General features: G+C 43.8%; 1 protein-coding gene across 2 annotated transcripts in view; it reads left to right on the top strand.

The window, feature by feature from the left end:
- LOC131193367 (cyclic AMP-dependent transcription factor ATF-7) overlaps nt 1-25,095 on the top strand; it is a 133,527-nt gene that overhangs the window by 31,117 nt on the left and 77,315 nt on the right. For both annotated transcript variants that reach the window (XM_058173458.1, XM_058173459.1), the window contains exon 2: nt 9,499-9,563. In XM_058173458.1, coding sequence (XP_058029441.1) covers nt 9,516-9,563 — 48 coding nt within the window. In that variant the 5' untranslated portion in view covers nt 9,499-9,515. The remainder of the gene's footprint in view (nt 1-9,498; nt 9,564-25,095) is intronic.

Below are 25,095 nucleotides of genomic sequence, written 5' to 3'. Positions count from 1 at the left end.
TTGATTTTTTATCTTTAAATTTTAATTGACTTTTGATGGGTTTTTAAAACTTAAACTTTTGTAATTTTATGGGGGTGTATGTTATTTTAATATTTGGGCAAATTTGAATCAGTTTTTTAAGGGTTGTTTTTACTATTGTGTATGTTTGTATTTTATCTGCCTGTTCACTGCCCTGAGTCCTTCAGGAGAAGGGCGGTATACAAATTAAAATATTCTAAAATATTCTATTCTATCAGGGGTATAGATAGTCTTCAATTTATGACCACAGTTGGGATGAGAATTTTTGTTGCTAAGCAAGGTGGTTGTTGTTTTACAACTTTTTTGTCACAGTTGTTAAATGATAAATTAATGAATTGTTAAATGAATCGCTGTAACTGTTATGTGACCTATGCAGTTATTAAGCGAATCCAATTATGTTAAGCGATTTTCAGAAGTGGTTTCAGTGGTGTGCCACTGTCTCCTTCCTAGGGCTGAGAGAAAGTGACTTCCCAAGGTCACGCTGCTGGCTTTGGACTTAAGGTAGGATTAGAACTCAGGTTTTCTAGCCTGGTGTATATACCAAACTGACTCTCTGTTAACTACAGGAAGTCCTCGACTTAAAACCACAGTTGAGACCAGAACTTTTGTTACTAGGCAAGTGAGTTGCGCCAAATTTTATAATCTTTTTTTTTTGCTATGGCTGTTAAACAAATCACGCAGTTGCTAAATGAATCATGTAGTCGTTAAGTTAATCCATTTTGTTTCTTGGCAGCCAGCTGGGAATATCACATATAGTGATCACACGACCCTAGGATATTGCAACAATCGTGACCATGCCAATTGTCAAGCGCCAGAATTTTGATCATTTTAGCCGTGGGAATGCTATGGTTCCCCTAAGTGCAAGGACTGGTTGCAAGTCACTTTTTTCAGTACCATTGTAACTTCAAATGGTTGCTTCAAATCGGTTGTAAATCAAGAACTGTATGCAATAGGAATTTCTCTGAAGAAATAATAGCAATTTTATTATACTGTAATCGTTTCAGTAAAAGTTTCACTATTAAAAAGCTGGGTGGGACGAAGAAGTGATCATTTATAAAATTTGCATAGTGGAGGCTTCTTTTGTTTGCACTTTTTGTTAATAAGAATTGTTATGTATTAACAGTTGTGCCTTTAAATATTTGAGCGGGAAATCAGCACGTTGCTGATTGGACGAAGCCTCCAGCAGAACTGTATAAAAGGAGAGGTTTTTCCCCCAGCCTGTTGCTGGGTTCACCCTATATTAAAGAGCTGTTGTCACTACCCTGGTCTCCAGCCTCGTTACTTCCCGAACTTAACATTGGCGACGAAGGTGGGATCTCGAGGCTAAGGAGAACCAGAACCGAGCTGAAGCACGCTAGTCCCGAACCCAGCAAACTCAGGGCAGAAACGCGGAAATGGCAAACACGCCACCCGCACCGTACAACCCGGGCAAGGAGAAATGGGAACATATATGACCCGTTTGAGCTTTCTAAAGCCAACGAACTACAGGATCCCTGATAACCAGCGGGCTTACTTCCTAAGCCATTGCGGGCGGAGGTAATCGAGATTGCGGAAGCCCTGGCAGAGCCAACGCCGATACAATCGGTATCGTGGCCGACTCTGCAGACTTTGCTGAAGAACCATTTCGCACCGGCGCCGTCCAAATCGTGCAGCGGTTTGAATTGAGAACGTAGACAGATGGAGGCGAGTCCGCCGGTGACTACATGGCGCTTTAAGAAGGCGTCAAGGACTGCGGATACCGAGACTTAGGCGAAGTGCTACTCGAGCAACTCATCCGAGGTCAAGGACATCCGCCTCGGCGGCGACTGCTAGCCAGGAGCAACCTGACACTAGCCACCGCTCTGGGCGAGGCCAGAGCACACGAAATGTCTACTAAAGCAGCAGAGACTCTGCAAAGCCTCTTCAATCCAAGGCGGCGCAAAGCCAGCGCCAGTACACCAGGAGGAGATTCAGTCCGAATCCGAAGGTGAGGCGTGGATGAGAAGGGTCTGCCGGACCGAGAAAGCGACACTGAGGACCGTGGCGAGTGCGGAAGCTGCGGAGGGCAGCATCAGCGCCAACGCTGCAGGTTTAAAGACGCAACATGCGGCGGTGTGGGAAGAAAGGACACTTAGCTCAGGTTTGCAGGCGGCCCAACCTTCCGCCGAAAATTCAAATCGGCCAATCAAAGCGGAACCGGAAAGGCGGCCCGCGATTGGTTCAAAAAGAAAGGCGAAGTCTAACCAAACGACTGTCATTATAGGCGCGCCTCAACCAAAGTGGAAAGAAGATTTTCACAAAGCCCAAGATCGAGGGAGTACGGTGCAGGCTTGAAGTAGACACGGGATCAGCGATCACCATCATGTCCTGGGACACTTTGGCGAAGTCGCTGCCGTCCGTCAAGCGCCACCTGCAAGCACAAGCGACTACGAGTCCACGACTACCAGGGAATCGCATCCCTGTTCGAGGGACCACCTCCGTCCGAGTCGAGTCGGCCCTCACAAGAAGACCCTGCCCATCACGATCGCCGAAGGAACTCTGCCCAGTCTGTTGGGACTAGACTGGTTTCGTGCCCTGGGCATGGGAGTGACTGGCATCTGTTGTCAAGATTAGGCGTGGGGTTCCTGAACTCTCTGCCTTTGACAGGGCTGGGAGATCCACCAAAAGAGAGTGTCTGACTTGTTGTGAAGTTGGACAAGTATTGGTGACGAGCTGTGTGCCTTTTGATAGGGAGTAGAAATCCACTGCAGTGTCCTGCAGTGGAGACGACCCAAGGTACAATGCCGATGCAGGAGACCAGTTTCCCAAGAGTTGGGAAAGGGTCTTTAAAGGAATAAGGCGTCTCTTGGTTACCCCCTGACTAGATTCTGTAAATTGGTGAGACGCTCCTGTGACAGATAGACCCGGCCCTCATCGTGTCTATGATGGCCCCTAAGTGTTGGATTCGATTCGTAGGATGTAAGTGACTTTTGGCCTTGTTGATCGAGTAGCCGTGGGCTTCTAGAACCTGAATGGTTGTGGACAACCGCTGCCGCCAGGTCTCTGATCGAGATTGAATAAGGAGATCGTCCAGATAAGCCTGGATTCTGATTGGAATAGCCGGAGATGCTGAGAGGCGGCCATTAGCTTTGAGAAGACCCTGGGGCCGAGGAGAGCCCGAATGGAAGGGCACAATATTGGTAATGGAGACCCCGTGGCAGAAGCGGAGGAATCCTGTGAGCCGGAAGGATAGGACGTGTAAGTATGCCTCCGTCAGGTCTACTGACGTGAGGAAGTCCCTCCTGATGCTCTCCAAGATGGACTGGAGTGACTGCATCTTGAACCGCCTGTAGACTATGTGGCGGTTCAGAGCCTTCAGGTCGAGGATTGCTCTCCATCCCCTGAGGGCTTTGGAACTATGAACAGTCGGGAGTAAAACCCTGACCGTGCTGATCTCGTGGCACCGCTTGGATGGCCTGAATTGAGAGAAGATGTTTTATGGCCGATGCCACGAGCAGCCGTTCGGCCGGGTTGCAAGATAACGGGCACCTGACGAAATGGCCCGGGGGTGGAGAGGAATTCCAGGATAGACCGAACCTGATTGTCTCCTGACCCAGGAGTCCGAGGTGGACTCCTCCCATTGGCTGGCGAAGGCGCCAGTCTGCCCCAATGGGAGGGACGGGCAAGCAGTCAACGTGAGCCTGAATGGGCGACCTCCCGAAAGGGCCGCTTGAAGGAACCCTCTGACCTTGACCTGCCTGTCTATCCTGCCTATCCTGTCTACCCTGTCTGGGGAGAAGGGTCTTTGGGTTCTGGAGTTTCCAAAGTTAGAATCAGCCGCTCTGAAGGGACGAAAATATGGGGTTGGTCTGGAGTCTGAACGGGACATGCTTGGAAGGATTTTGCGCTTGTCCTTGGTCTCTATAAGTAAAGGATCCAAGGCTGCTCCAAAGAGTGAGGTCCCGAATAAGGGGCTGAGGCCAACCTCCATTTGTTTTGGCGTCGGCTTGCCAACGCCTAAGCCAGAGAAGGCGGCGTGAGGATACTGGGAACCAATCGATTTGGCAGCAAATCGAGAAGCATTCAGGGTGGCATCGGCTGAGTATTCGATGGCAGCTATAATCTTGTTTAAGTCCTGATGTGACCGAGTCAGTGACTGGTAAACGTCCAACTGTTTTAACCATAAAAGGGCAGCCTATTAAAGAAAGAGGCCGAGGAAGAGGCCCTAACGGCCCAGGCAGCCGCCTGATGACTCTAATCAGGGTTTTGGTGCCAGTCGATCACGCAAAGTGGGAGACGCCAATCGTCACCCCATCAAATCGGACGGGTCAATTAGAATTTGCGCTGACTACAAGGCGACGCTTAACAAAGCCTTACAGAAAAGCGTACACGGGATCAGCGATCACCATCATGTCCTGGGACACTTTGGCGAAGTCGCTGCCGTCCGTCAAGCGCCACCTGCAAGCACAAGCGACTACGAGTCCACGACTACCAGGGAATCGCATCCCTGTTCGAGGGACCACCTCCGTCCGAGTCGAGTCGGCCCTCACAAGAAGACCCTGCCCATCACGATCGCCGAAGGAACTCTGCCCAGTCTGTTGGGACTAGACTGGTTTCGTGCCCTGGGCATGGGAGTGACTGGCATCTACAGAAGTGACTGCAATTTGAAAGACATTCTCTTTAACGAGTTCAAGATGTCTTCAAGGACTGCCTGGGCAAGTACAAGGGGACCCCTATTTCCTTCAACTTAGACCCCAGGTAGCCCCCATTAGGCTTAAGGCGAGGAGAGTCCTTTGCCCTAAAACCAAAATTGATAAGGAGCTGGACAAGCTCATAAATCAGGGTTTGTTCGGCCCGCTTGTCTTCCGGGCGAAGGGTTTCCTCTGGAGGACCTGTGACCACAGATGGCCCTGCTAATGCAACTACTGGGGCATCAACTGTGGGGATTTGCAGTAATTTAAGGAAGTTAGGTTCCAAATTATACAAGCGACGGTCCAAGGCATTAGGATTAGGACCAGTTATAGGAGTGTTCCATTGCCTATCGACTACTTCCACAAAGAGCTTGGGGGCAGGCACCTCTTCTGACTCGACCACCGGAACTGAAAACAAGTCCATGGGTGGATCAGTGGTCTCTGAGGTGGGAATTGCCGGTCGGGCCACTCCCAGCCGGGTAGTGACCTTGGCCTTGTGTAGCAAAGATCAAATAATTGTGGGTTGAAGAGACCCACAAAGGAGGGTTGGTCTGGAACCAAATCCTCATCCTCAGAGAGGTTCTCATCCCTAAGGTCCCCTTCATCCCCCAGTGAGGCCCGAGATGGAGAATGAGCCTGGAAATCTTCAGCTTGAGGTGTGGAGTAGTCCTGCACCAAATCGTGACTGACCACAGACCGTTACTGGGATTACTGGCTGGCGACCGGCCAACGCCTGTGGCACTTTCGCCACGCTTGACTCGATGGACTATATTTTAGCCGCTTACTCATACAAGCTGCAGCATCGACCAGGAAAAGAAGTGGGGCATGCAGACGATTGAGCCGATGCCCACTGCCAGGGCGATCAAGACCCCACTCCGGGACACCCATCCTCCTTATTGACTCGTTGGACTCTGGCCCAGTCACATCAAAGGAAGTGGCTCGGCATCATACCGACATTGTGTTAAGGACTGTACTCGGTTGGGTACAGAGAGGGTGGCCGCTGCGCCGGGCTAACGGTTCAAAGAATTTGTTAAGAAACGTGATGAGCTCTCGGCTCAAGGGGTGCCTGTTATGGGGTGATCGTGTAATAATTCCTGTTAAGTTAAGGCAATTAGGAAGGCTCCAGCGCCCAAAAACAAAGCAGAGCTGCAGGCATTCCTGGGATTGATTAATTTTACGCGGTCTTTTAAAGAACAAAGCAACCGTTGGAACCGCTGCATAGGCTCTTAGGAAAAATACTGTTTGGTCTTGGGGAAAGTCAGAAAATAGGGCTTTTGAAGCAGTAAAGAACCTGCTCTCAAGTGATAGCCTGCTCATCCAATATCACGACTCACTACCCCTAGTGCTGGTTTGCGATGCGTCCCCTTATGGGGTGGGGCTGTACTCAGCCATAGACTTCCAAACGGCACAGAAGCCCCTATAGCGTTCTACTCTAGAACGATGTCCTCCCAGAGAGGAACTACAGCCAATTAGACAAAGAAGCATTAGCCATTGTATCAGGGGTCAAAAATTCCATGAGTATGTCTTTGGGCGGAATTTTGAAATCGTGACTAGTTTGGGATGCTACATATTCTGAAACCCATGAATGGGTTCTTGTCTGCCTGGAAGCAGTAATACCCCTCTGAACAGCAGCTGCAATCATTTCTGCCATAACTGCAGGGTCATTAGCCACTGGGGCAACTGCCTGGTGACTCACAGGCCCCATTGGAATAGTGGCACTAGAAGGAACCTCTGCTGACTCAAGTACTGGCGGGGCTGCAGGTACAACCTCCATTTCAGATACAGAAATAGGACAGAATAAATCAGAATTGGGCAGAGGTTGGGATGAGTCTACAGATATATCAGGAGATAAAGTTAATGGAGCCCCAGGAGACTGCACAGGAGGCTGAACTGGTAAGGAGGTGGATTGCTGTTCCTGTATAGTATCAGCAGATTCCCTCACTGCCCTAGCAATGGCCCTATCCATAGCCTTCTGGCGTTGTAGGGCCTTCTTGTCAGAAGTCTTAGAAATAGCCTTTTGGGGCTTAGAAATGGAGGATTGAAGTGTCTCTGACCTTGTGGGTGCATGAGAGCTCAAGCACTAGGCCCTGGGCTTGGACTGGTCTGATGTTGCTTCCTTTACTAGGCCGGACTGGAGGAACGGCCATCTTGAAAGGCCTAACCGATAGTTAGCCCCCAAACCCCACGTGGACAAGGCCTGGATGCGAGGCCTATGAGCCATTAGAGGCCCAAGCCAAGGCCTATTACAGAAATGACCTAGGACAAATTATAATTAAATTACCATTTAAATAAAAATTCAGTGGGGAAATTTTTCCATTCTCTAGGGCCTACTAGGTATTTTGCCACGTGGCTAGTAAAACCGGAGGTGGCTACAAGGGTAATCATACTCACAGACTGAAGGCCTCAGTGAGTGGCCGGAGAGCCAGTCAAGATCGATGCAGAGGCCCTGCTGAGTCACCAAGCGATCGAATGAAGCCGGGGCGCCCACGAAGATCGGTGACTGGAAAATAGGCCCATCAATGGCCTGATTAAAGACGCCCAGAGCTCAGGCAGGGCAGGCTGGCGGCCTAGACCCTTTATGGGTAGGCCGAGGCGATCGGAGCACCGGGGCGCCCAAACTTAATATTAATTAAAGCCGCCACGCGGCTGTGTTTTAAATCGGCAGCCGCGGTTGCCAGCCACGGGAGGCGTAATTGAGGCCTAACAGCCTCCCGTTCTTCCAGCAGCTTCTTATGCTGTCCCCAGCGATCGGGCTGAATCGCCTTTCTCGCTGGGGAGGGAAACTCACCTACAATGGGAGCCTCAACCCCTATACCAGCAGCTGGAAGGAATAAATAGGGCTGAATCGCCACCTATTCGCAACTCACGGGTTGCCGGACACTCTGGTGTCCGACAATGGGCCCCAATTCACGGCAGCCCAGTTGAAGAGTACCTGGCAGAGGAAGGCATCCGACATGCCCTCTCTGCACCTTTCCACCCTGCGTCGAATGGCCTTGCAGAGCGTTCCGTCCGGAGCGCTAAGGAGGCATTGTCCAGGCTCAAGCCAGTTAAGGAAACGAATAACTGACCAAACCAAACCAACAGAGACAGGTAATGACCAATACCACTTTGAATCCACAGCTGACAATGACCCGGGAGGCGCAAGACTTAGCTGAGGTCCCAGAGTTCCAGCGACGCCATCAGGTCCCCGAGGAAGCAGCAGGAAAATTCCAAAATTAATCCAAGGCCGGATGGCCAAGAAAAGAGTCGGCCAATAATCCAGAGCCCGATGGCCCAGAGAAAGAGCTGGGAGGAGAAAACAGCCCCTCCGACCAGCTCAAAACACCACCCAGAACTGAACCGCGCAGGTCAGAAAGAACTAGGAGACGCCCAGGTTATTTGCGTGACTACGTCGAAAAATAACATGTAAATAAATATGTAAATAAGACCAAGTGTTTTCTGGGAGGGGAGGAGTGTTATGTATTAACAGTTGTGCCTTTAAATATTTGAGCGGGAAATCAGCACGTTGCTGATTGGACGAAGCCTCCAGCAGAACTGTATAAAAGGAGAGGTTTTTCCCCCAGCCTGTTGCTGGGTTCACCCTATATTAAAGAGCTGTTGTCACTACCCTGGTCTCCAGCCTCGTTACTTCCCGAACTTAACAAGAATAGTTTCACCTGTTGTGTAACAGGACTGATGTTTTAAATTCTTTTACAGTCATTTTTGTCATCGTACTTGCAATTTTACCATCAGGGAGCTAGATTATTGCCTTGAGAAAATGAAGCTTCATTTCTACAACCTTGTGACTAATTACAGATTTGTAGTTCTCTCATATTAAAAATATAGGTTCCGCATTGAGAAGAATTGAATTTATATCTCGATAGCTTGGAGATAGATTGTTGTACATTGCACAATCACTTTATAAATATGTTTGCTTATCTGTGTTGAGGTGAATACAAAAAAAAAAATTGGCTACCTTCAGAAGGATAATAAATAATGCATGGTATTTCATAATGCAGCTATCTTCATTCTGTGGCCAGAATTGAAGATTAAGGCCTACAAAAGCAACCTGAGAGTAGTATAAAGCAGAACTGAGATTTTGCTAAGTTTTACAATATGTCTGTTTCTTGAAATACTGAATCTTTCTGTGATTCCTAAACAACATGTTCCCACTCTGGAAGGAGGAGGGAATGTGTAGATTGCTTGAAATGACAGGATGTAGATAGTATCTGTGGTCCAGATGTTTTTCAAGGATCTGAGCTTTTCTGCTACTTCACTATTGGTGATAGCTAAAATGTTAAGAAAAAACTTCCCAACGGTAAAAACACTGGAACAGAGAGACAATTTCTCAGAGAGATGCTGGCCGGCCTGTGACTGGATGAACTCAGGAAACTGGGCAGTCATCTGTCTGGAATGCTTTAAATTAGAATTTCTATACAATACTGAGCAGGGGATTGGAATCAGGGACCTCCTTGGCCCCTTCCAACTCTATGATTCAGTGACTCTAAATAACAGTTGTTTTAGTGCAGCCTGTGTGTGTGTGTGTGTGTGTGTGTGTGTGTGTCTTACGTCCCACTGCTTGTTGCACATTTTCCTAGATGTACTTCTGGCCCAAACTGGGAGGCAGGCAGACTGACAGGCAGACTTTGCTGCTCAATATCTGTCTATTCCCCCCAGAATTCTCGTTGTCTTTCCTTGTCCCCACAACCTTGCGCCATGTTCAAACATGTCATTGATATCAATACGCCTAAAAACTGCTGCTACACAATAGCATTTTGGCTCAAATTTCATCTTTAGCTAACTTAATTTTTTTTTTCTCCTTCCTCCATCCCCCTTTTTTCCCCCTTTGCAGCTCAACTGTAGAAAAATATGGGAGACGACAGGCCGTTTGTGTGCAGTGCCCCCGGCTGTGGACAGGTAAGTTTACAATATACTCTGCTGTTAGTATATCATTATGAATCAAAGTGGCTGTTTTATCACTGAGGCAAAGAGTTTAAAGCCAACGTCTTATGTGATCACTGGAGGAAATCAGATTGGAAGATTTGCAGTGTGTAAATCCAAGTTATGAGCATGTGCAAGAGCCCTAAAATAATGAAATCTGCCTGGCATGCCTGGCGTTTTGCTGGTATTTTCTCTCTTCTTGTATGTCACATCCAGAAGTAATTGCAAAATATAGTGGGAGGAAACTTTATACCTGCTGTCTAGATAATATAATCGGATAGGATAGTCTGATTTAATAACATTTCTTGGGGGGGTTCCCCCCCCCAAATAAAAACATGTATTTATTTCTCAGGAAAAGCTTAGAATGTCTCTAAACCTGTTTTAAAAAAGTGCATATTGTTCCATAGCAACACTTATTAAATTTTCCCTTTATAATAACATACTATATATATTTAAAAAGCACAAGGATAAAAACAGAATGAAAAAAAAATAAAAGCACCTAGACATATAATCTGTACAAAGATACACTTTGGCATAATCCTTTAAATATTAGCCTATTTACTTTTAAAAACAGTATTTTAATAGTTTAAGAAAATAAGTTGACATTTGCTCCTGGATGAACACATTTATTTTCAAATGGAGGCACAAATAAATAAGCCTTGTTTACATTCTGGGTGTATGAGTGAAGGTCTGTGCTAGCCGTGGAAATAATCATTGCCATTAAATGGCTTCAGATAGACAAGTAAGTATACTGAGATTCACACTGCAATACATACAGGTAGACCTTGACTTATAACAGTTCATTTAGTGACTGTTCAATGTTACAACGCCACTGAAAAACGTGACTTATGACCATTTTTCACATTAACCACCATTGCAGCATCTCCATGGTCATGTGATCAAAATTCAGATGCTTAGTGGGGTATAAAAACAGAATTAACAGAACTGGATAAAATTTTACTAGGTACGGGGGAGAAGGCCATAAGGAAACTATATCACTATTTATTAAAACAGGAAATGTTAGAAGAGGACACCATGATAATTTGGAACAAATATTTCGGCTATAGTATTGATTTGGAAAATTGGCAGAACTTATGGGAAAAAAGCATAAAAATTACTCTAGTGACATCATACAAAGAAAATTTATATGAGATGTTTTACAGGTGGCATTTCCCACCCACAAGATTAGCAAGAATAAGTAAAAAACACTCTTCAGTGTGTTGGAAAGGAGAGGTAGTCCCAGGAACCTTTTACCATATGTGGTGGGAATGTCCAAATGCCAAAAATTTTTTGGCAAATAAAGTGTTGGCTGGAAGAGATCTTAACATTAAAAATAGAAGTTAAACCGGAACTTTTCTTATTAGGCATCATAGAGGGCAAATATAACAGAAATACAACCTCTAATATTACATATACTGACAGTAGCAAGAATAGCTTTGGCCCAAAAATGGAAGAGCAAAGAAACCCCCTCGGAAGACGTGCTAACTAAAATCTTTAATTGTGCAGAAATGGACAGACTTACCTTGGAGTTCAAGGATAAAAGTGAATCAGCATACTATGAAATCTGGACTAAATTTTTTGAACGGTTGGATAGGAAGAAGAATGCTAAGATGAAGGTGGAATGAATGTCTAGAAATGGATATGTCAATGTAACTTGTATGTGAGATATGATTATATTGAGTATGAAGGTAGCTGTTTAAGAGGAATTAACCTACATACTTGACGTAATGTAAATTTGTATAAAGATAAAGAAGTATATCGTTTATTAGCTTAAATTTGACGACAATGTTTAAAACCAGTCATGTTACACCATGTCCATTGTTTTGAATTTGAATTATTAATAAAAAAAACTTCTTTAAAAATTCGGATGCTTGGCAACTGGTTCATATTTATTGCAGTGTTGCAGTGTCCCAGGGTCATATGATCCCCTTTTGCGACCTTCTTACAAGTCAATGGGGAAGCCAGATTCACTTAACAACCATTGTACTAATTTAACAACTGTTGTCATTCATTTAACAACTGTGGCCAGAAAGGTCATAAAATGGGGCAAAATTCACTTAACAAATGTTTCACTTAGCTACAGAAATGTTGGGCTCAATTGCGGTCGTAAGTCAAGGATTACCTGTATATAAAAAATAAAATTTATGACCACAATTCAGACTGTAATTTCCATCATAAGTCGTTCTGGTCATAGGCCAAGTCAGACCTCGTTTTACAACAATTTTTATGGCAGTTGTTATGCAAATTGCCATGGTCCTTAAGTGAATCCAGCTTCCCATGTGGCCGTTTTTTGCTAGAACCCGGCAGAAGTTGCAAATTATTACCACCTGATGCTGCTGATGCTGCAGCCTGTCATAGAGGCGAGCCATTTGCCAAGCGCCAAATTGCGATCATGTGACCGTGCGGCGGGTGTGTAATGGTTGACATGCAAGTACAGGTCATACACGACTTTTTCCAAAGTCATAACTTTGAACTGTCATTAAACAGACAGGCATAAGTGGATGGAGTCCAAAGGAATTGTCTCTGTGCGTGCTTAGCTGAAGAGCTTAATTAATGTTTAACCTGAAAAGATGCCCATACATGAGTCTATCGGGGTTTGTAATGAGATGCATAATTCAGTTATTATTATGTACACTTCTAAAAGTGAAATGACAGAGCAATTCTATAAGCTGTTATCTGCATATATCCATTGAAAACAGTGAAACTTATTCCTGAATTAGCATCAATCAATCTGGATAGCTTGCATGGTGGAACAGCTGATGTTATGCTATATTTGTAAGGCTCTGAAGTTCCTTGTGGAATGCAAAGAGATACTTTCCATATAGGTGGTCAGAGCAAGGTAAAGACCTCTATAGAGGATCAAAACAATTGCCACCAAATTAAAGAGATCTAGATGACCTGTTTGCCCAAATTTGAAACAATTTCTTGCTTAAAATTGTCTGGTGAACCTTTTATTAGGATCCTTTTTGTGTGTGTGTGCTGGTGTTAAAGAAGGTATCAGAGCAGCACACTTCAGCATTTTCATAGACTGGTTATTTTGTAATCGACATTAACTATATTTTATCATTGCTGGATTAGTTAGTTACTATTTTCAGTCTTTCTGCGCCATCCTATATAATCGGCAGTAGATGTTGATATTTGAAGTTTGTTTCTTTTCACTTCACACTCTTGTTGTAATATTTTTCCTTTTTAATACTTCGTTATATGTATGTTATGACTTAAAATGTTAAATGAAAGACTGAAGAGGAAGATTGACCAGGGAACAGGGACTTTAGGAACAAAGTAAAGAAAATTGGTTAGAAGTTGATAACTGTTGCTAAATGACTTACTTTTAAATATGAATTATTCTTAGGTGGTTGTATAGTTGTTGTTTTTCTTTCCTGACTCAGTTATGGAATTACCTAGTAGTGTTGATCACTAGAGGTAAAAAATGTAGCATCGAAAAGATATTCCATATACTAGTAAACCTAGCTCATGTAAAATGTTGAAGGCATAATTTTTTTTTAGCAACACATTGTATGAAATTATCCACAATGTTGGAAGAGACCTAATCTAATCTCTTACTTGATACATTACAGTTATGGCAAACGAAATAGATAGTTGCCCAGACTCTTTTTTAAAGGCCTCCGTAGGACTATACAATGAGTCTGTATTGCAGTTATTATAGTCAAGACTCTTCCACCACCCCAAAGGATAATAAACCTAGTGTGACATAAACTTGTGTAGATATAGGTCCCTAGAGATGCTAATTCCATAATAATGTTAATAAGAAGTCTTTAAGGAAGAGATGGGCAATCTTTTTAATTTATTAAGGGCTGAATTTCCTCAGGGGTAATTGAAATTGTGGAGATTGCATTTAAGCAATATGGAAGCAAGTGGTGTATTTCTTATGAACACTTCCTCCCTCCCTCCCTCCCAGGCAGCAGACTTCAGGGAAAGCGATAGTATTTCTTATCTGTCTGAACTGAGCTCTTAGAGATAGGTTTTGAATTAATCTAAAGGGCCTGTGTGTCCTTTCCCTTCTTTAAATATATATGTATCAATAATATGCTATGTTTGCCTTGATACTTAGAGTCATGATGCTCTCCTGTAAGATCCTGTTAACAAATAATTAGGTTGCTGTAGGTTCCTAATTATAAGCAGATGTAATTCTAAATTACATCTAAGCAGATGTATTTTCAGTGTATCCTTTCATGTATCATGGATTTATCATGTATTGAAGATGAATAGCTACAAGTTTATATAAATCTATGCACGTCAAGTACATAAAATTATTGAAATGACAGGAAGATAATGACCACTAACAGGGTCTGTTGTAATATGACTACCACATATCTCTTAGTATTTGCACGTGTTTTTCCTTTTGAAATGTGATTTGAAAATACAATAGAAGTATTTCAGAACAAAGATCCAGTGAAAACTCTTACCTGTACTGAAGATCCCCTCATTTTTCCTGTTTTATTTCTGAAAGAAAGGCAGAAGGAAAGCCATTCTGAAGCAATTTATCCTTTTTATTTCCTTTATTTGGAAATTAATTTACTATTTTCCAAAAGTATGGTGTGGCGAGGGCTCAGAAATGTAGTAATGATTTAAAGCTGAAAATAAGTTCATCTGATTCATCAATGTGCTCTTTTATAAAATATGACTGTACAAGGAGGGGATCTGATTCTGCCTTACACCGTCATCTTGATACTATAATTTTATTTTGTTTTATTTTTGGGAACTCCTAAACAAAAATGTAGATAGTTCTTTTTGGCTATATTTGTTCATAATGCTAAGCTGAAATTGATTTTATTTATATTTATTGAATATAAATATAAATAAAACTGAGTTTTGCATATGAGCAATGTAAACACGGCTTCTTCAGTCGATTTCTTGTTCACTTCATTTTCTTTGTTAGTACCACAAGAAACAGGTTGAGCACAAAAACCAGAAATAGGTCAGGAGAAAATATAATGATAAGCCTTCATTGAAACAAGTCATGACACAAAAAACAAGTTGAAATCTCTGAAAATAGCCATGAAAGCCAGCTGGGTAACCTTAAGCCAGTCTCTCCCTCTTTCTCTCTCAGTCCAACTCACCTCAGAGGGTCATTGTTGTGGGGAAAATAGGAGAAAGAAGGTGTGTTTATATATATGTTTGCCACTTTGAGTTATTTGTAAAAATAATAAAAGCAGGATATAAACATACAAATGAATAAATAAATACATTGAAGTTCATTGGGAAAAAAAATTGGGTTAGAGTCCAAGATCTATAAAATATCACATGAAGAATCGCAATATGTCTTTCTTCACTTCAGCTCAGAACTGTGTTTCACCCGCATACAAATCAAAGCATATAGAACAGTGATGGTGAAACTTTGACATCAGCGCATGCCAGCCTGCGTGCCAGAAGTGGCATGCGAAACCATCCCGCGAGATATGCGCAGCCCTGCTGGCCTTCACACGTTTGGAAGCGCCTATATCCAGAAGAGTGGTGGTCCATCATGCATGTGTGAGCTGGCACCCAAACATCTGGATATCAGCATGGATGTGCGCCCGACAAACAGCTGGCCATCGCGCACGCGTGCAACGTCAACCCAGAAGTTCGGGTGCCGGCCTGCACATGTGTGTTGGAACGCCGCTCTTCCGGGTTCCGCCGCTCCGTGATTGCCTAGTGGACCGGCATGCGTGTGATCACAGGAATGCAGAATAGGAGACAGCAAGGCCGCACATTCTTTGCGGGATGGTTTCACGTGCCGCTTCCGGCACACATGCCATCGGTTCACCGACACTGATATAGAACCTGCATTTTCAGTTCAGGCATGGATCCCTTGAAAATGAACTGTTAATGCATGTACACTCTTAACATACAGTTAAGCAGGCACTGTGCTTTTTTAAAGTGAAATCTTTCAATCAGATTTTAGTATCCCTGTTGTCTTTTGATTTCGATCACAATTCAATTTTATCTATAGTAAATATTGCATATGGTTGCCCAGCAACCATAGTATTATCATGATAGGCAACCCATCGGTTTGTAGCATTAATGAACTTTTAGAACCCTTTTTCTTCCCTTCTTCCCTTTCACTCCTTTTCTATATGTAGCTTTGGAGGGGAAAAGGAGGGCCTGAGACCTTGATTGGGATAACCCTGCTAAGGAGTCCCAAAATCTACTGTCTTTTTATTAAATTTTATTTTAAATACTTTTCATACTTTTTAAACTTAATTGGCTGTTGAGGGTTCTGTGTGGATAGTTTTTGATTATTGCTTCCGAGTATGGCATTTTTGTTAAATAACGTTTTTGTTCTATTGATTTGCATCATTATATGTGTTCCATTGCTTATTGCTAAAAACTTTTTATGATTTATATGGTGTTTAAGAAAAGTGTAAAATTTTACTTTTTACTTAGTACTATAGTACTAAGTAGTACTATACTACTACTTTTTACTAAATTACTATTCAGTAATTTATAATTTAGATTCGGGAACTAGCTTGATCACTGCTTGTTCATTTCCAATAATCACTGCAATGATACATTTGGTTGTTTGGTTGTTTTTTAAAGATAAGTATATCATGATTTACTGGTAGAACATTAAAGAGTTTATACAATAAACAAAAGTCTAAAATTGAAATTAATTAAATGAATATGCTTTTCTTAAAAAATCAAACAGATAAATACATATTCTATTTTACCTCTGTTTACATTGTGTTTGGCTTGGTATGTTAGTGTATAGCATTATATACAAACCAGGCATAATACATACAAAATAAAGTAAAATAAAGTTGAAATGGAAACTGAAAAGAAGGCTGGCGAGTTTTTGCTCTTCAGTCTTGAAAGCTGGTGTTAAAATAAGTCATTTGGTATCTCAGTGCCTCTAGAATGTTACACAAGAGTATTTGTATATATCAATGGCATTCCCAATTCCTTCCATTATATTGTTTTTTGAAAAGTGCTATTTCAGTTAGGGAGGTGATAGACTGAAATTGAATTAGGTGAAACTGCTTTCCATTCTATCCTGTCATTCAAGCTATTGGACTTTTAATGGACCTATAAACATGTTTTTTCGTTGCTAGGTCTTCAGTGACTGTTATTTTTGGATTCTGTACATGATCACCAAGCAGTAAGCTTGGTGTGACACAGCTGAATGGGCTGCATATACTTCTTTTTTTAAAAAAATCCACGGAATGTCATTAATCTATTTTCTTTTCTAAGAGGACAGGTGACACTTCTTTCCATTCCTCTCCAGATTCCTTCTTCCACCTGGTTTCCAAGTTGTTGCTCAACAAGATTGTTTCTCATAAAAGAGAGTTTGGAGATTCGAGGCTTTCGGTGGCTCAATCAGTAGGCACTCTTGAGTTACATTTATGTAGTTTCTTCTATTAAAATATGAAAAAAGTTACAAAATTGATTTCTGTGAAGTAACGTTCTTTCAGGGGAAGGAAATTACAGGTCAACAACTGCATAGTCAGACAACTGGACAATTACTAGCAAAGAAAAAATTGAGAAAATGTTTCTCTAACAGTCTAAAGTTTCCACACACACACACACACAAACATTCCTGCCAAAATCAGAATGCAGGTTCATCAAAACAACCACTGATAACTAGGAGTGCAGTGATACACATTGTGAATTAGAAAAATCCAGGGGGATATTATCTTTAAAAAAAAACACCATTGTATTTTCCCAATTGCTATTCATATCCTACTCTTTTCCACACGCTAATACAACGCTGTATGGAAAATCAGTCTGAAATATTTTCACTAAGTTAAAAGATTATGTCAGAAAAGGCTGTCATTGTACATATTTATATAGCTGCCCATCTCACCAAAGGTGATTCTGGGCAGCACACAACAATAGATAAAACCAAAAATATAAAAACACAAATACAAATATGAAAACCGTAGTAATAAATATCCTAAAACCTCAAAATACAATCATAAGTGAATAATAAAAAAATCACCCCCTCAACAATGGATCCAGTTCTGTGGGAACTCCAGGCCTAGTCACATAAACAAATCTTGAAGGCCTTTTGGAATATCAAAAGGGATGTGACCAATCTAATTTGAGGAGTGGAGAGGATATTCCATTAGGCTGGCACTACAGAAAAGACATGACTCCTGGGACCCCCCAAATGTAGATTCCTAGCTAATGGTAGCTGCAGCATGTTTAAGGTGATCGGTCTGAAGGCTAAAAATGTTATTTTACAGCCCAAAAGCTAGCGAAGATAGTTATTCTAAAGGCTAGAAAGGTTTTTTAGCAGCTTCAGAAAAAAGCAAAGGAAAGGGGTAGGGAAAGAGCCCAGGCCTACTGGGCATGGTGGGGCAGGGAGAAGGTCCAACTCTCCCAGGTGTGAGGGGGATGGGGAGAAATAGGCAGGGAGTGAGGGCCATGTCTATTTTGTACACAATGGTGGGCAAGTGGATAGCTGAGATGAGTGGGGAATTATAGATGGGTGGGAGAATTGCAGCGCATCTGTGGTTATAAGGGCAGGCATGCTGTCCTAAAGTGCCTAAATTTTGATCACATGACCACAGGGGCGCTGTAACAGCTATAACTTGAGGCCTGGGAAAGTCCCAATTCTTATTGTTCATCACCATCATAATTTCAGACAGTCGCTGAATGAACAATCATAAATCAAGGACTACCTGTAATTCAACTGCAGGTGATTGTTTGGCAGCAGAGTCACAGATAGTAGACGAACTGCGCAGTGTGATTTAGTGCTAAATCACTAGATGTCAATCCACTAGAATTGTTTATTCAAATAATGTTCCCCAGTCTTGATTGATACTTCTTAGTACACATCTTGCTATACTTTAATTTCCCAGATCTTGTTTGCTATCTAGGGAATTCTGGGAATTAAAGTCAATAACCTGGAGGGTGCCAGGTTGGAGAAAGCTATAATGTAAAGTCTTTGTACCCTTGGATAAGTTGGACAAAATTCCATTTGTGAAGTAGTTTCACTAGAAATTGTGTACATAATCCGCCATTTGGACCACTTGAATTCTAATAGTGGTGAATTATACCTGCTGAGGTATATTTGCTTTTCTACATTAAGGTGGGGGGAGGATTCAAACCTTCTAGAGTCCAGTTTACATTATTTTAGTACATACATCTTATAACAAGCTGGTGGAGAAGATTTAAATTGTGATTGGCCAGTGAACTTTGTGGTTGAGTCCTTTTAGATGCTTTAATTCTTATGAACAAATAGAACATGCCAGTAACCATACTAATATAAAAATAGCCATTTTTTTAAATAAAAAAAGGTGCCTTGAATGTGGAAAAACTATTTATTGAAGCAATGCCCATTTTCTTTCTGAGATTTTTCAGGATCTAAAACGTTCACACTAAAGATAGTAGAATTGTGTTGGAATGAATCCAGAAGTTCCTGCCTGAAATAGTACACTCTCTGTTTTAGTTACTCAGATTGATACACCAGCTGTACCATCAAGATTTCTAAAGAAGGTGACTCCATATACCACCTTTAGAAGTTACAGTATTGTGAACTGATAGCTGAGAAATTTTTTCCTTATAGTTTGATTTAAAGCTGTTGCCACTGTAATTTTAACTTCCAGGATAGCATTATGAAGTATGCTATGCTATGAAGGATAGCATTAGGAAGTACAGATGATGAGGAGGGATTTTTGTTTCAGGAAAATTGCTTGTCCATTCATTTCTACCCTAGTTTTTATAATGTGTAAGTTCTACAGAGCCTCTCAGCTGCATATTAACAAACTCCAGTATAAATTAATGAGCCAGTTTGGTTAGGGCACTAAGCTAGAAACCAAGAGATCATGAGTTCTAGTCCCATCTTAGGCATTAAAGCCAGCTGGGTGATTTGGGACCAGTCATTCTCTCTCTCGGGCCAACCCATCTCACATGGTTGCTGTTGTGGGTGAAATAGGAGGAGGAAGGAGTATTAGGTATGTTCATCACTTTGAGTTGTCTATGAAAATAATAAATGTGGGATATAAATAAATAAAATAGTTTGCTTGGTTATAGCAAGAAACGAGAGATATCAATACAAGTAGTCCCTGACTTATAGCTGGTCCTCACACTTATAAACATCACAGTATCCCCACAGCCACATGATCAAAATCCAGGTGCTTGGCAACCAGCTTGTATTTACAACAGTTACAATGTCTGGGGGGAGGGGGCATGTGGTTGCCATTTGCAGCTTCCAACAAGCAAAGTCAATGGAAGAAGCCAGATCCACTTAATAACCTCATGATTCACTTTACAACTGCAATGATTTACTTAGCAACCATAGCAAAAAAAAAGTCATAAAATCAGGCACAACTCTCTTAATAATGGCCTTGCTTAGTAATGGAAGTTCTGGTCCCAACTGTGATTGTAAGTTGAGGACTGCCTAATGTGTGTCCAGGCAGTTTTCTGGGTAGGTGGTTTTCTTTGTACAAATTACTTTTATATATTGAATTTAACACAGCAATTCAGTTCAGTGGGTAAGTTTTGTTTTTGACCTGAATATTCCAACCATAAAAGACTAATGGTATTTATTGTTCACCATTTTTGTAGCTTGTGAAGCAGATCATAATTTGCATGTGTGCTTAGACAACAAAAGTCATCTATTATAGCAGCAAGAACAGCATCATACAATTTCTACTAAGAAGAAAAATCTTATAAAAAACAGTCCTATGTTTTGACTGAAAGTGTCAAGTTAAATGGATCCAAATAGTCAATTTGGCAAACATGCTGGACCTCTCTGGTGATTATTCAACATAATTTCCTAAAACTATTTAAAATGCTCTACATAATAAAACAGACTTTCTGTAGAGCTGAATGTGAGTTATAAACTTTAGTAGTGTCCTTAAAATAGAAATGCATTGACCAAAACATAAACTGATGGACCGTCTCATTAGACCAGGAATACTTGGTCGTATGACCTATCTCAGACCCACAGCAAGCTATTATTAGAGGTAAGATATGGCCTACCATAGCAAAGATGCGGCTAAAGAACGTTAATTCTGATTTTTGTTCAAGAAGCATTAGTGACAAGTTCACTGCTTTAAACATCCATCATTCCTAATCCCTGCACAATTTCTAATATGCTTGGGAACCTTTGAAAGATGGTATTATGGTTGTCATATCTGCTCACATTGGAGGGAAGTTATACAGCATCTATGCCAACAGTGCAAATCCAAGCTGGAGAAATTCAACCCCTATTTGTACGGTGGTCATTTCCTTTGAATGGAAGCAACGCAGGAAGACCTTAGAATTCTGCATCAGATTTGGCAGGTGATTCTGAATATGAACTAAGATTGTAAAAATCTTAGTTAAAGGATGCAACTTGATACTTATTTTTCTGCCTCAAATTAAACAGTTAATATTATGCTTCTCCATAGTGTATCAATGGAAGGTGCCAGGATGGGTTATTCTATGCTCGTTGCTCTATGGACTGAGTTGAATTTTCTGAGATTCCACCTCCCTGGTGACATTCCTCAGTTTTTTCAACTCAGTCTCAGTTTATGGATGCATTTTAGCTTAGCTCCATTAAGCTTATGAGCTGAGCCTTAAAATCCATCCCTGGACTTCTAGTCAATTTAATTTAATTTTAGTTTGTTTTCTTAGCTTGAGTTTGCTGTGGATTCTTTGCTTTACAGCTGGGGAGGGCTCTCCATGGCTAAGGATCTGAGCCGGGGGGGTAGCCAGCCACCTCCACCTCCAAATGGACTTGATTGCCTTGGGGGCTGTGTAGAGGGCTAGAGCCCCAACTGGTGGCTGTTCTCCGTGGTGGCAGATTGAGCGAGGGGCCGCCTGGAACTGCTCCAGCCTCATTGAGCCTTGGCGTGGCTTCTCAGCTCCAATTGGGCTGCATTGGACGCGCTTTGTCATTTTTGGAGTTTTCAGCTTTTCGTGCCCCAGCACTGGTCAGCTGTGCAACAGACACGTACCCTCACCGCTGACTTCATCTGGAGCATTTTGGCCATGCCAGCCTCTTGCAGCCTGGGCATGGGCTGTGGATTTGTGGTGACCTGGGCACGTGGAGCGTAGAAGACACGGTAGGGATTGTTGGGACAACGCCAGCCTCACTCAGCTTGGCATGGCCTCTTGGCATCGCGCAAGGTTGGAGGCATTTTTAAAAATTCTTCTTTTTGGCACACTCCTGACAAAAGGGCTTCAGTCTGGGCAGCTTTGCTGCCCCAGCTTCCCTGAGCTGTCCCATTGTGTTTTGGGCTCTCCGCACCAGCGGATGGAGCCCTGACCGTGAGCCTGCAACCTGTTCCCACAAAGGGCCTGTTGTTCCTGAGGCCCAATCCAGGCCTGTACTTCGCTTGCCACAAGAACAGTCAGTCATTTTATGAGATGGTCGGCCACTTTCTTCGACATTGGACCTGCTTCAGGCCAGTATTTCCCAGTCGGGCCCTGTCATTAGTTAGCAAGCTGGGGGGGGGGCATTTGATCCAGGCCTTATTGCAGTGCAGGGGATGTGACCTAGCTCACTTCTTTGGGGCAGATCCCCGGTACGGCTTGGACAGCTCTGTTACAGCTTCTCCGAGGTCTGACTTGCTCTTTTGAGGCCTTGTGAACTTGGATAGCCACCAGTAGGATGGAGGATAGTGGTGAGCACTCCAATTTTTTGGCTGGGGGCACATGGTCTCCTCAGCCTGATAAGGTGGGCAGAGCCCCTACAAAACCAGAGACAGCCAGCCTGGCAGCGGCTGCCAAGATACAGACTAAGACCAGGGTGCATAGAGGGTGCTCTAAGTTGGAGGAATGGACTGCTCAGAAGCAGCAGAGGGCCTTGGACAAGGAATTTGCAAAGGCTACTCTAGGGGCCTTTACAGAGGGCCATTCCAGCAACACAATGGTGGAATGCCACGCAGTGCGCCAATCCCCTGATCTGGCCTTGCAGCAAGGACAGCAGGCAGTTGCCCAATTGGGTGCCATTTCAGCCTGGTCGCCTGAAGACCTGGTGGACCAACCAGACTGGCCTGGCCCCTCGGGGGTAGCATGTAAGACTCCTGAGGTGACTTTTACCCCGACTGTGGCAAGGCTCTATCGGGGGGGGGGTTGCAGGAGCAGGAAATGCCTCCATTAATAAGGCACTGGATTAATCTAGCAATCAGGGAGGGAATTGCTGAAGGTTGCTGTCAGCGGCAGCAATTGCCGACCCTGGTTTGCCTCTTGAATCTGATGTGGACTCTTGGGGGCCAACTGATGAGGGGGCTAATTATCAGGAGCCTTTTTCACCCGCATATTTGGCCCACAGCATGTACTCTCAATCGGAAGGGTTCTGGGGTGAGGGAGACTTCTCTGACTTTGAGCAGGACTCCCTGGACAGACCACACTTTTGGAGCCTTTTTAACCCTGCGCTCCTCAAGCCACTGCTTGCCAAGGCACAAGCTACTGCCCATTTGGGAAAGGACCCTAATGCAACAGAGCCTCCCAATGGTTTTGGGGAACAAGAGGATTTCCTGTTCATGGAACAGGCCATAGTGGTGGAAACAATCCCTATCCCTAGGATGTTCCTAGAAATGATACGGAGGCAGTGGACCTCACCAGTCAGGAAAGTGTACTCTTTGGTGTCGACATGGACCTCCTTAATTTGATGCAGGTCCCCAAGGTAGATACCCTGGTGGCTGCCTTAACCTCTTCCTCCATTCTTCCACCTGACGCAGAGGACACCTTGAAGGCGGAAGAGCAGAAGAAGGAAACGGCCCTCTGCCAGGCTCACCAGGTGGATTCTTGGGCAATAAGAGCATCTACTGCAACGTCATTCTTCACCAGAATGTCAGTGCGCTGGCTATGTCAGCTGCAGTCCCGCTTATCACCAGAGGTTGTTAGGCCTACTAGGACCTTTCTAAGATCCTGGCTGTGGCAGAATATACGGCAGACGCTACTTTGGCTTCTGCCAAATTTTCACCAAGGGCCATGGCATCTGCAGTTACTGCTCGGTGTATGCTATGGCTACATCACTGGCGCATGGATACTAAAAATAAGGGGAAGCTGGCATATGCCCCCTTCGAGGGGGAAAGCCTTTTTCGCCAGTCTCTGGACCCATTACTGGTAGAGACCAGAGACAAAAGGAAGGTAGTCCCTTCACAGGACAAACAGGCTGATTATTGCCCTACGCCATATTTCAGACAGCCCTCCTTTAGGCAGGGGGGAGTTGGGGCAAGCCTTCCCCGACAACAGCAGCCCAACAGACTTGTCTTTGGGGGCAGGGTAGACTGCCATAGTCTGGACGCCTCTTCCAGGGCAACAGTGACAGAGGTGCCCACCGCCATAAGTGACATCAAGCCGCAGATTCGCATAGAGGGCTGTCTCAGCCTTTTTGTGGACTGCTGGGAGGACATCGCTACGGACGCCTGGGTCAGGGAGATGAGAAGAGCAGGGCTCTCCCTGGAATTTTTTTCTCCTCCTCTGAAGCTTTTCCTCTGCTGTCCCATTTCAGGATACCCGATAAAATGGGGACTCATGGAGGCGGCTATTCAGTATTTGTTGGATATTTGGGCCATTCAGCTGGTTCCACCGGATCAGCGAGGGCTGGGGTTCTATTCAAATCTTGTTCATCATCCCAAAGGTCTCAGGGGGGGTGGAGGGCAATTCTAAATCTCAAGGGACTCAACAACTATTGTGTACAGAAGGTTCAAGATGCACTCCCTGCATTCCATCTTATCGAGGAGACTTCTTAGCCTCTGTAGATCTAACAGAGGCATACCACCATGTCCCTATCCATCCAAACCACTGATAGTTCCTGAGGTTTTGCTATGCCGGCCATCACTTTCAATATGTGGCTCTGCCATTCGGCCTGGCCTCAGCCCTCTGAACATTTACCAAACTCATGGCAGTGCTGGCAGCATACCTCAGGACAATCCTTATCAGGATCCAATGTTACTTGGACAATCTACTTATCCAGGCATCCTCCCAGTGGCTAGCAGAACAGGATCTAGCCACGGCGATCAGTACCGTTCAGGGCCACAAGTTTTCCATGAATTTAGAAAAATGCCACCTGGTGCCTTCGCCAAGGCTATTACATTTGAGGGCTCTGATAGATACAAGGGCGGGCCAGGTTTTTCTTTCTCAACAGAGACAGGAGAGCATCCAAAGTTTGGTTCACCTCATCCGGCAAGAAGGGACAGTTCCGGTGGCCCAGTTGTCCCAACTGCTGGGGAAGATGATTTCATGCCTGGCCATTGTCCCGTGGGCAAGGTTCCATGCCCGACCACTCCCTTATCAGAGGGCAGGCACCAGCTCCTTGACAGCTCAGGTGAGAGTGCCACCAAGGGTGTTCCACTCACTTCACTGGTGGGTGTCGGGGACCATTGAGAAGGACTGTTTTTTCAGGGACCCTTACAGACTGAGTGTAATGTCAGACGCCAGCCTTTTCGGCTGGAGAGGCCATTGCGGCTCCAGTTGGCTGTTTGGCGATTGAGCGGAGGCTTCTAAGACGGGAGAAATTCTCCAATAGGGTCATACAGATGATCCCGGCAGCCTTCTATCACACACATTAACAATGCAACCTGGACAATCTTTACGGATTGGTGTGCCAAGAGACATTTGGACCCTA

This window comes from Ahaetulla prasina, chromosome 2, assembly GCF_028640845.1.
Source record: "Ahaetulla prasina isolate Xishuangbanna chromosome 2, ASM2864084v1, whole genome shotgun sequence".
NCBI classification, from domain to species: Eukaryota; Metazoa; Chordata; class Lepidosauria; order Squamata; family Colubridae; genus Ahaetulla; species Ahaetulla prasina.
This window is presented reverse-complemented; position numbering and strand designations above follow the sequence as displayed.